The sequence below is a fragment of the Falco punctatus genome (assembly GCF_963210335.1).
Source record: "Falco punctatus genome assembly, chromosome: 1".
Taxonomy (NCBI): domain Eukaryota; kingdom Metazoa; phylum Chordata; class Aves; order Falconiformes; family Falconidae; genus Falco; species Falco punctatus.
In genome coordinates this window covers 89,609,181-89,621,181 of record NC_137580.1, presented here as the reverse complement: position 1 = coordinate 89,621,181, position 12,001 = coordinate 89,609,181, and the positions used below count along the sequence as shown (strand labels likewise).

The 12,001-nt window shown below is 44.9% G+C and overlaps 3 protein-coding genes across 6 annotated transcripts in view; 2 read left to right on the top strand and 1 right to left on the bottom strand.

Moving 5' to 3' along the window:
• The window catches only part of SPPL3 (signal peptide peptidase like 3), a 60,561-nt gene extending 54,575 nt beyond the window's left edge, over nucleotides 1–5,986 (bottom strand). For 3 of the 4 annotated variants that reach the window (XM_080392687.1, XM_080392688.1, XM_080392686.1), the window contains exon 1: nucleotides 5,100–5,209. In XM_080392687.1, coding sequence (XP_080248813.1) covers nucleotides 5,100–5,194 — 95 coding nt within the window. In that variant the 5' untranslated portion in view covers nucleotides 5,195–5,209. Of the gene's footprint in view, nucleotides 1–5,099; nucleotides 5,210–5,860 lie in introns of those variants that run through there. The other variant, XM_080392689.1, reaches the window with a different exon arrangement.
• The window catches only part of RNF10 (ring finger protein 10), a 202,056-nt gene that overhangs the window by 176,334 nt on the left and 13,721 nt on the right, over nucleotides 1–12,001 (top strand). The window lies entirely within an intron of this gene.
• The window catches only part of LIMK2 (LIM domain kinase 2), an 81,389-nt gene continuing 75,441 nt past the window's right edge, over nucleotides 6,054–12,001 (top strand). Inside the window, exon 1 of the mRNA XM_080391880.1 lies at nucleotides 6,054–6,188. Coding sequence (XP_080248006.1) covers nucleotides 6,075–6,188 — 114 coding nt within the window. The 5' untranslated portion in view covers nucleotides 6,054–6,074. The remainder of the gene's footprint in view (nucleotides 6,189–12,001) is intronic.

Below are 12,001 nucleotides of genomic sequence, written 5' to 3'. Positions count from 1 at the left end.
ACCTCAGAAGAACTTAATATGCTCATTTAATTTGGCCTGTCCAGTGGTCCCTACACAATTCCTCAAATTCCAACAGCATCGGATTGCTTAAATCATGCCATAATCCCAAAGTGCCCAAAACAAGCAATTACTTCATTGGGTCACACCCTTCCACAGAAGAAAGAGATGCTCTCAGGTTGATCAAACCTGATACAAACCACAAGGAAAGGCAGCGATAATCGTAGACACACACCCCTAACCGCTCACTTACTTAGGACATGGGAAATCACATTCAGGTTGTCTTCTGTTTGTGCGAATTCAACCTTTCATCTCTAGAAAAGCAGCCTGAAGTACCCCACAGATCACAGCCCCTTCAGTCTTCCAAACTACTTTTTCAACAAGGCAGGCAGCAGATTCCAGGTCCCCACTAATCCCAAATTAGTATGTTGATCATTAAGGCAGAAAGGCATGCCTGCCTCCTGGCCTAGCAAATATTTACAGTATTCTATGTGAAGTGAAACCAATTAAAACAGACACACAAAGCTCGGCCTCCAAGTAACACATAGTTTGGTGATGAGAGCACTCCCCTGGAAGGTGAGAGATGCAAGGTCAGAAACCCTGGGGGATGGAACTGATCTCCTAGATCCTACCCAAGTTCTCTAATCACCGAGTAAAAAGCAAGGAACCATTAACTTCTGCTGCCACAATATCCTGAAAAGGCTAAAGGCAGAACTGAAAAAAATCTTAATTAGAAGAGGTAAGCACACCAGCACCAAGAAAACAGCAATTTATATTCTTCACTTTAAAATTTTTAAAAAGAATTATCAACATATTAGTAAACACAGTTTTTGCATTGAAGCGCAAAATTTTTTCCTTTTGCCAGAGTCATTATATATATGTACATTCAAGTAACTGTAAACTTCAACTAATCCCATGCTCTTTGCCTTATTTGTCTTTCAGTCCAGTGCTGTAGACAGAGTCCCTGCCTAATGACACACAGTCTGAGACAGCAAAAGCTAGAGGGAGGATAACAAATAAGTCAAGCGAGACTGGTACTGAAAGACAAGCATATTAACTATAAACCTGATAGTCTCAAATTTGCTGAGATTTAAATCATTTTTCTGATGCCAGATACTCGTGCATATTGATACAACGACATCCCTGTCCTCAGGAGGCTTCTAACAATCGTTAAAATGGAATGTGGCCAGTAATTTCAGTTCCTGAAAAATCTAAGATTAAAGGCCGAACTCCGTGTTTGTATGCCAAGCTTTCACGACAGATTTTAGACACTGCGCACAAGAATTTTACCTATATGCTTTGCAATCCGTCACCCAAAAAGTGCAATACTTTAAAAGTTGAGGTGAATGATTTGTTTTAGTTCTGTTGCAAACTGCCTCACATCCTCAAAACTCCTTAATTAGTCAGTTAAGGTCCCTCAACCTGAACTGAGCAAGCAAGTGAAAAATCTTTAATGCAAAGAATTATTTTACTAGTACTTGACAAGTTCTGACAACGAGCTATAGCTCCCCTTACTCCCTGCCCTCCCACATACACATCTAATCCAGCCAAATAAGACTTAAACGCACTACCTCAGTCTTCTGGAAAAGACTGTATTTTAATTCATGGCAGCAGCAGGTTAAATGCTTCAATGCAATGAAAGCAAATTGTCAGACCTCTGAATCTAGAAAGACTTTTAACACGAACTGATTTGAATTCTCTCAGGCGCAAAGACGGCACTGTACATTTACACTTATTCCAAACCCCAGTAGCTTTATTGATTATTCTGACACATCATTAGACTTAATTTCCACGCCCTTTGCATTACATAGAAAAGTTTCTAAATATATCACCGTTTCACTCATCAAACATTTGATGGCTAATACCACCGATTAAAACATTTAAGAGGGAGTTGAGTTGTTTGTAAGATTAGTGACTCAATACAGTGGCTTCTATTTTGTTCTTAGCTTACCCTCCCAGCATATCTCCTAATCACCACCCTGACAGGACACGCACACATCGCAATTCGTATTACTCTTATACAACCCTCTGGGAAAGAAAAAATTAAAAATACATTTGGTTTTGGGTAGAAATCTCCTTCTCTCTTCACATATGAAGGAAGCTGTGAAAATCTTTTGTGCATTCAAAGGGCAAGAAAAGAACAAAGCAATCTCTATTGCCAGACTGGGCAACAGTAAAAAGGGAGGGGGTATTACATCAGGCCTTGAAAAACACTGAACACCTACTAACTGAAGATAAAAAGATATGCATGCTGCTGTGCTCTCCAAATAGGATCCAGCGCAAAAATCTCACCACAAGGTGCTGGAAGTTAAGGAAAGGCCAAGTATTTCACAAAGTAATGACTGAGGTCCTACCGCTTCCATACTCATCTGTTGTAATACTCCCAACAGCTTGGTGTCTGAAGATAAAATCCTTGGCATTTATTAACCTCTTACTCACATACATACACATTGGTGATGGTCAAACAGCTCTTCCTGTGTTTACTCCCTCTTCTGCTGTAGCAGAAACTTGTGCCACTACCCAGTCCCATTTCCTTGCTGGAATAGACAGGAAGCAAAGGGAAAATGGGTATTCCACAACCTCTTTCCTCCCCCAATCCATCCCACTTGCAGGATATTAACTTCCGCTCTGTTTTAATCTAGAAAGTCACAAGCAACCTTGCGAGGCAGCAGTTGTGCTCCTCTGGCTTGCAGATTTGAGTAAGAGCAGGATCATACATAGCTCTCATAATTTTCTTCAGTTATGGCAGGTACTGGACAAAGAAAGTTTCTCTACTCACTACTGACATGGATTTTATTGAAACACCTTTTTTTACAAAAAAAGCCTATCCTTTGAGACAGTATTTCCATCTGGCACCTATCCTACATTTCACATTAAAGTTAGTTTTTCCAGGATGACAGTATTCAGTTTCACCAGCAAAATTCTCAGTAGATCCTCCTTTCAAGGATAACACACCTGTATCTGAAATACTAGGTCAGCAAGACTATTTAAGACATTTAAAAAGTGCTAAATAAAAGTACAGATGGTATTAAGTGTGGGCATTACTGAAGAAAAAATAAAAGAGGTTGTTGCAAGAAAGAACTCACAAGAATAGTGACAAAAGACAACTTATGCATTTAAAATTATGAAAGGGATGGGGAAAAGCCTAAGTGCCTCCTTCTTAGATCTTAATACAAGAAAGTGTAATCTATTTCATTTGGTAGTGAAAATTATACCACCACCTTAAAAATCTCAGATTTATATTTACAAAACAATAAATATAGCAAAATGAGAACTAGTTCTCATCTCTTCAAAACATCATCATTAACAGAGATGTCAATCACTGAAAAAAAGCCTTATTTTGCGTGTTTGACAATGCTAATGTCCAGCAATCACAGCTTGCAAGTACATTTTTTCAAGGTATTTCTAACACTGAGACAATTTCTAACAACCTCTGACAACTGAAAAAAAAATTAAACTCAAAATAAACCTTTATCTTACTTTATAAAGCTACAGTGACTCTACAATTCATGTTGATAGTTACGCATGAAAAGAGGCGTGATCAAGCCTTACACTCTCAGGCAAAAGGGAAGTACTACTGCAGCCAGGAACCAGTTTACATCTGTACCAAGATAGGTACATGAAAGGATTCTTCTTAATGTCAAGTTATGTATTTTCAGATGTGAAATAAGGTATCTGCACAGCAGCTACACCGAGGAACACGGAAAGCACTCGTTCCGAGAAAGCAGCCTTTGCAACACAGAAAAAGGCCCAGGTCCAACAAATGCACAGGATGCAATCTGCCAACTTCAAAACTGTACAACTAATTACTGGACACAATTCTGCAGAACTCTTCTGTACAGAAGTACCGGTTTCCTCAGTTGACAGAACCCGCACTTTTTTTCCTAAAAGCACTAAAGCACTAGCCAATCTCATGCTGAGTGGCATTACCATAATTAAACAAATGCAAGATTGTTGCTAGAAGTGTAAGTAATTAAACATGCCTCCACAGAGAAGGGTGCACAAGTTACGGAACAGGACTCCCTAATGTGAAACTGGATTTTTCCTCTTTCTGTAGCTCCCAGACAATGCTGATAATGGGTCAAAATGTGAAGTGACAGAAACCTCAAAAACACGAGGACACATCAGCGAATACAGACACAAAATCAGTGTTCTGAGACATCAGCTTCATATTCTTGTTTTGTTGCAACCTCAAAACTGTAAGAACTAACTACTGTTCTTGTGATCCACCCAGCAAGCCACGAAGAACTTAAATCCCAACTTCAACCCCCTAAAACAGGCAACCTAAAGAAGAGTTAATCCTCCTCCCAGCCTCTATTGAAAACCTTCCCTTCAGAATACTACTAAGGCAAAGACGCTTGTTCAAAAAAGCAAGGGAGTTAAAGATCAAAATAACGTACAATTGTCATTTTGCTTCATTTAGGTTTTTTAAAAGAAAGCTGATAAATCCTGGAGTAGTTTATGAATTTATAATTTCATTCTGCAATTAAAACACACTAAGATAATAGTTCACTAAACACATCTAACTGAACTACATTAAACTGCCTAAATCTGTACAAACATACGTTTACTGTAACAATACGCAGCTAATATTTTAAGTCAAAGAAGTTGTCTTTTTGCTGTTGTTTTAAAGCAGAGCACTTTAAACCACTGCCTGAATTGAGCTGCTGAAACAAAATAAGAACATGTAAAAAGCAAAAGACCAATACATATATTGGTTCTTGACAGACAAGTGACAGAAGATGGGAGAAGGGGCTGCCAAAGTCTCAACATGTGGCAGAAATCCCCCCTGGGTGCCAAGTTTTGCAAAAGTAATGGGAAGGATTTCCAGAACCATTCAGAATAGGAATATTCCTCGCATATTCAACCCTTTCTCTGCATTCACAGCACACGCCAAGGTCAAAAGCCGAGATTCAACTCCTTTTTAAGAAGGGTATCGTAACTCTCTTCAAAAAATCTAAGAAACAACTGTGGACAGCATTACTGGAATGCATTTAAAATGCAGTATCACAATTAAACTGCTGCAGCGGTCAGGTCAATAGAGCTGATGCACAGGTGAATTGTCTGTTTTGGTGGTGATCCTTGACAATACAAAAACTTATGAGGAATTATAGGAAGAAACCGAACCCTGTCTCTTTGATCCACTGCCAGCTAGGCCCGAGACAGCGTCAGGACACAGAAAAAAATGCCCTCTCATTTGCTATACTTCACATCTTCCCACAGGAACTGGTCTCTTCCTTCTCATTCTATTTCCTGTACACAGAACAGGCCCATTGTCACCAGGTGAGCACAGACACACGCCACCGACTGACCCGGCAGCCCACCCCGACAGCAACCTCCCCTGGGGCAGGAGGATGCCCTGCAGCCTCCCAGCCGCCAGCGCAGGCACTGTCCCTGCTCCAGGCCGGAAGATCGCTGTGTCCCTGCTCCAGCCACGCAGAGTCCCAGCTCAGCAGGACACAGCCGGGACGGAGGGATGACAGCCACGCTACCGCTCGCAGCGATCCTCTCCCACCGCCGGCTGGCAGCGGGGGCCGCTCCCAGCGCCGCCACCCCAGCCCCTCGCTCGCACGGCGTCCCTCCCCCCTTCCCCTGATCCCTCCTACCCAGCCGCGCTCACACCTCAGGCCGCAGCCCCCTTTATGCCCCAGCCCTCCCCCCGCCGCCCGCCACCGGCAGCCCCGCGGCGCCGGCCCCCCGCGCCCCCAGCCCCGCGGCGGGGTCCCGCCGGCCCCGGGCCGGCCGGAGGGGCAGGGGGCCGGCTCGGAACACCCCCCGCGGCCGGCCCGGCCCTCGCTGGGGCCACCCCCCCCACCCCCGCGGCCCGCAGCGCCGGCGCCCGGCCCTCAGCCCCGCGGCTCACCAGGAGTAGGTCTGCTCCGCCATGGCTGCGGCTGGGCGGCCAGCCGGCTGGGCTCTGTGGGGCGGCCGGGCCCCGGGCTCCTCCTCCGCCTCCTCCTCCGCCTCGCAGGCTCCGGGGCTCAGTGGCGGCCCCGCTGCGGCTCCCGGCCCAACATGGCGGCGGCTGTGAGGAGGGAGGGGAGCGAAGGGGGGGTCCCCGCCCGGGCGGGGAGGGGATGGCGGAGAGGGCGATGGTGGTGGCGGGGAGGGCGGAGGCTCAGCAGCCGCGACGCAGGGCCGCGCTGGGGCGCCGGCGGCGGCTGGGCCTCATGGCCGGCGAGGCGGCGGCGGCGGCGAGGGGCGGGGCGGGAGCGGGGAGGCGGCGGCACCGGGCGGCCAAGCCAGGCCGCGCCGCGTCCCCGCGCTCGCGCACGCCGGGGGCGGGGCCGGGCAGGGCGGCGCGCGGGATCACGTGCCCACAACAGCCTCACGTGCCGCCGCCGCCGGCCGCGCGCAGGCGTCCTGGGTGAGGGGAGGCGGCGGCGTGCTGGTTGTCGGGCCCGGCCGCGCCGCTCGCTCGGGCTCCGCCGTGGCCCCGCGGGCGGGCGGGTTCGCTGCCGCCGCCCCCTGTGCCCGGCGGCTGGAGCGGGCAGCGGGTGGGAGGGACAGCCGGAGCCTGCTCCGCCGGAGAAGCCGATCGCGGGCTGCGGGCGGGCAAGCGCGACTCCCGCGCTGGCGTCTCTTTGCCCGCCCGGCTCCGCGGGGCCGCCGCCGGCAGCGGGGGCAGCACCGGGGCGGGACCGGCCCTTGGAAGCAGCGGGGCCTGGGACCTCTGCACGCCCAAGGACGAGCTGGAAGCGCTGCGGCGGGGCCTCCTGCAGCGGGGGGGTGAGGTGGGAGATGCCGGCCTCAGGTAAGGGAGCCCCGTCAGTGCCAACGTTTCAGTCACATCCACTGTGGGCTTCTGCGCAGTGTGGTATCATTGTGCCCTTTTAAACAAAGCAAGTAAAATAAAGAGGAGCAAACACGCAATGTGTGTATGTGTATATATATATATTTAAGGAAAGAAAATGACGTTCAAGATACTCTGACCCAATAAAAATCCTACACCTCACGTTACCGGCAGCCCAAGCCCCAGGCAGAGGAGCTGGCAGCAATGGTCTGGCCTTTCTACCCCCGCTTGCTTCAGTGCTGCTGCCAAACCTTCGGTCCTTGGTTATGTTTCTGCCAAATGCAGAACCAGCACCTCGTCTTCTGTTTCCTCCAGTAGTCCTCACCTCTCTTCCTTCACTGGCAGCAATTTGTGCCGACGGGGCTTTGCGCAGCTCAGGGCAGTTGTTCCAGTCCGGCTGTGCAGCCTCCTTCCTTGGCCCTTTTAGCGTGGGAGGGAGAAGAGCCAGTTTTAACTTACAGCTGGAGGTGATATAACTGTATTAAATATAAATAGAAGAACAATGCCCAGCTCTGGTGAAAACAGGTGTTTGGTTAAAAAAAAAAAAAAAACACAAAACCACACCACCAAACCCCACACACTACAGAGAAATTCTATGCCTTAATAAAAGCTTTGCTAAACTCCAAAAAATTAATGGGACATTCTCATTGCACCTACAGAGATGCCAGATGCCTCCAAAATGGCATTTGGAGCCCACTCTAGTTTATTAGTAAATTTAATAAATTATTTCCATTTTGTCCATCTCATTTATATTCTTAAATGGACAAAAACATAGGCAGGTATGTAGGCATGACACAGGACTAAAAGTAAGGAACATCTCATTTCTTCTTGGTTCTCTTACCAATTGCCTGTAATTGTGGGCAGCTCACTTCATCTCTGCTAGCTCAGCTCCTTCGTCAATAAAGGGGAAACAGCAACATGTTGCAGCTGCCTGAAGTTTTTGGGATGCTGCTTAAGGAAGATGCTGTATATGCAATGCAGACTGACTTGGTCTGGGTGGAGGGAATGCCTGGGAGTCTTGTGATTATTAAGATGGTGCTGGACTCTGAAGGCTTCTCCACCCTGCACACCTCTATCTTTATGCACTGAAAACCAGTGATTTGGGTTGTCACCTCAGCATCCAAACCTGCTGTGATTTTCACCTCCCTCTGGCCTTTGTGGACAGGAACGACCTTAGAGCTCCTGACATAATTGACACTACCCACTTACTAAAATCTGCTCGAGAATTGGATTTACCAACTATGACGTGGAAATAACTCAAAGTACTGTGACTGACTAGCTTACTGGGATCCCTGCTGGCGTCAGTCATGGCAGCTAGGTGTACTGGAAGGATTAGATGGTGAGTAATGCTAACCTGTCCTCTCATCCAGCTCAGGCTGGGCTGTCTTGAAAACCTTCCTCCCCTATTTGACCATACGCCTCTTTGCCCTTCACCCTACACCCCATACATACACAGCACTTGTGCCCGTCTCAGCAGATACAGAAAAGTTTGGCGGATATAATGCAAGGAGAGAGGAGTGAGTCACGCTCAGAATCTTGAGCTGTGGGGTACGCAGCCTGGTTAATCTGTTTTAGTGGAAATTCTGGTGTTCCCAGGTACACACATCCCCTGTTAAAAAAATGCTCTAAGTAGGACTTGCACAATGGAGAAGTTCCCTGCCTTGATTCTCCCTCAGCACAGCAGAAAAATCTACAGGAACAATCAGGAAACTGACAAATAATTTGAATCCTCACTCTGCTGTGGTGCAACCTCAGTGTCTCTGGGATGCCCGTTTATGCCACCTCTTTCCACTGATTACGATAAAGTAAATGCAAGAGGAAAAAAGAACCTCTCCATCCTTTTGAATCCATGCAGGGAGAGATAAATCAGTGCTTCACCCCTGTCTTGGTACTAAAGAGCCTTTCCTAATTTTTTTTCACTGAGAATAGGATGTAAAACTGATATTGGTATCTATGAAACAATATCCCTGCTTTGTGTCCTTACTGAAATAGCTTCCAATTTCTCAGCCTTGCAAAATTTCCAGCACATTAATTTGGCACAAGTGATTTATACTTGATGAGCAATTAAAGTATAATTTTTTTCAGCTTCTCAGGCTTTGTGACTAGACTACTAAGTGATTTCACAAGCTCGCTCTATCATTACAAGATAGCGGTGGGATGAATTCACAGGAGAAATGTATTCCTCCTTGCAGACCCAGCATCTGCTCTTACTGCAAATTGGAGTGCTGCTTGCATTCCTCAGATAATTTTCTCAGCACCTCGTTTGTACAGTCTTTCTTTGGACCTACAAGAAAGCTTTATTTTGAATTTTAGCAACAGTTTACTCTGACATTACAAAGTCCTTCCAAAATACCAGTTCTGTCTTGAACCTTTGATGTAGACTGACGCATTACTTAAACCAGTCAAGGTATTTCAAAACTAGCAGCAGACAAAAATATTTTCTTTCTTTTTCTATTTGGAAGGGTAGCTCCCAGAGGCAAGTATGCTGGAAAAAAATCAGATTGAAGTACTGGCTACAAAGAGTCCTCACCTCCAAATTGTTTAAATGTCATTAGATGACATTTAACTAACCATGTCTTGATTCTGCTATAATGGAGGTAGAAAGAGAACCAGAGGAGCTTCATGTTGACACTTCACCTTTCAGGAAAGGACATGGCAGGTATAGTTGTCAATGCTGCTTGGTTTTGGTAGGAACAAATAGCATGGAAATGAGCAGAAAGGAAAGGCAAAAAAAAAAAAAATAATCCAGTTTTGACAGTATAGCTCAGAGCTATGCTAGGCTCCTCTGCTTGTAATTCTTGTGGGGTTCCCCTCGATAAAATTAAAATGTGCACTGACCAGTACGGCGCCACGATTCTCTTCACTACCACCTAGTGGGAAACTCCTTCATTAACTGAACTCCAGAGCTGCCTCTGCTCTCCAGTCTGATCCTCACCCTGAAGATAGAAACAGTGCGTAAGTGAAGGGGGAACAGACAGATAACCTGGAGGAAGGGCGCAGTCCTGTTTCCCCATAGAGGAAGAGGAATGTTGAGAGCGAGCCTGTAATTTAAATCCATGATGCCCTATGGCATTGTCACACCATGCCTTCCAGCCCTTCATCCAGGCCAGTTCTTAATGGTTGTTACACCTTGGCTTCAGTTTCACCAAGACTCCCAAAGTTTAACAAATGTTGTCTTTGGAGATAAAGAGTAAAACATTTGTTCTTCTGAATGCAACTGAACCCTGCAAACTGCAGTAAGGAGAAACTTGGGAAGTTACTTCTGCATCTCAGTCAAAAGGTAGCCTTCCCCCCTTCTTGGCTCTGAACGTTTTGGTGGTTCTGCTTCTGGTTGTACTACTGAAAGTACAGTAGGCGGCAACGCAAAAAATAGCTTTCTTCTCTGTAAAATCACATTTTCGATTATAATCATATATTTACAACAAAGACTACTCAATTAAAATGTAAATGCATATATATTTGAAACACTAAACCCATGTATTCAAGTGAGTCCTTTCCCACTGAGATACTTGGGGTTTGTACAAATAGCTGAAATCCAACCCCATGAAAACAACACATAAATGACAATTATCTCATATTTTTCATGCTTTTGCATACCTTTTGGGACTAAGCTCCCAATGCACAAAATCATCGGTTTTGGCACTTGCATAGCTTTTTATTCCCCCAACCATAGAAATAAGGGTGAATGTTATAATAATAGCACTCTCACATTTCAAGGAGGGGATGATGTTAATGTCATTCAGGCCAATAAAGCATGTAGCAGTCTCAGCAGGAGGAACAGTAAAATGGTGAAGAATTATTAGAAGAACCATTTCTCTGTATTTCTTTTCAATGGCAATTTTACAACTGTATTCAGGGAACTATACAGGCTCCCTCTGCTAGCACTTTTATCATAAATATATTTAGGGTTTTCCCTTCTCTGTATGTTTTTTTAAGCCACATTACACTGGCTTTACCCCAGCAAATTACTGTATTTTTCATCATGTGAAATAATGGATATATTGGATATATACACTCAATAATGGATATATTTCAGTAAACGAAAACATCAAAGATAAGAATGCTGGTAATACAAGAAGTCAGGCTTTGGAAGTCTATTCTGCCTTCCATTCCGTTCACAGGACTCTGCTGTCCATTACTTTGGGTTTGCCCTAGTGTAATAAGCAGGATACACACCAGTAAGTCTAAAATAAGAATAATGTTCCTGTTGTATACCCATTTGTATTTTCATGCAGTTGTTCGCAGTGTTACATAATCCACTTAGTAATTCAACTACTTTATAACATGTAGGGGAGAAGGGATTACATTGGAACAGTTAATCAAGACAAACTATTATTTACCAATAAAACAGAATTCCATTAGAGGAACTCAAGACATCGTTGCCTGGAAGGATATTGGAGAATGCCAGGAACCCAGTTTTGTAAGATAGCTGTCACACAGTGTTACTACACTGTCTGCTACTTCAGGAGAAGAAAATCATTAAAATAAAAAAAAAAATCATGCCTAGAAGTTATATTTAAGTTTACACAGGATAATGCAATGTAGTTGAACATGTTTAAATAATCTTTATTAAACTCACCATTAAAATAAAATAGAAATCAGACTTCTTGTGATTACTAATGGATAGAGTTCTCCAAACTGATTTGTTAAGGTAACATTGTTCATGAGCTTGTCAAGATGACTTCTTGTTTTGTTAGTTGTCCAGACTCCCACAGTTTAAAATGCACAATACTAACAGACCAAGGGAAAAAGACCTTCAGGATAAAGTGATAGAGAATAGTTACCTCCTCCTCAGTATTTGAAAGGTTTCCATATTCAGCCAACGATCCTCCACATGGCATCCAGTTGCAGCGTTTAGTGAGGTCCTAACATACTAACAGATGTTCATTTCTGTTTTCATAGACTTCAGTGTTCACTGGTCTCAAGACAGGCTGGTTTAAAAGCCTCTGCAGCTGAAGGTCCTCAAGGCAAGCAGAAGCAACAGCAACAGGACTTCCGGGTACATAAGGAATCCTTGAAACCACGCAATACAGATAGATAATTTGTTGCTATGTTTTTTCTTTTTATGGTTTCCACTGACAAATATTGCTGTTCTTTGTCTGAACTTAATGGTTTGTGTCCCGATCCCCCTCCCCACACATTCAACAGGTATATATACTTACAGAACACAGATTGGACAATCTTTTAAATAAGAATAATGGTCATATTTTC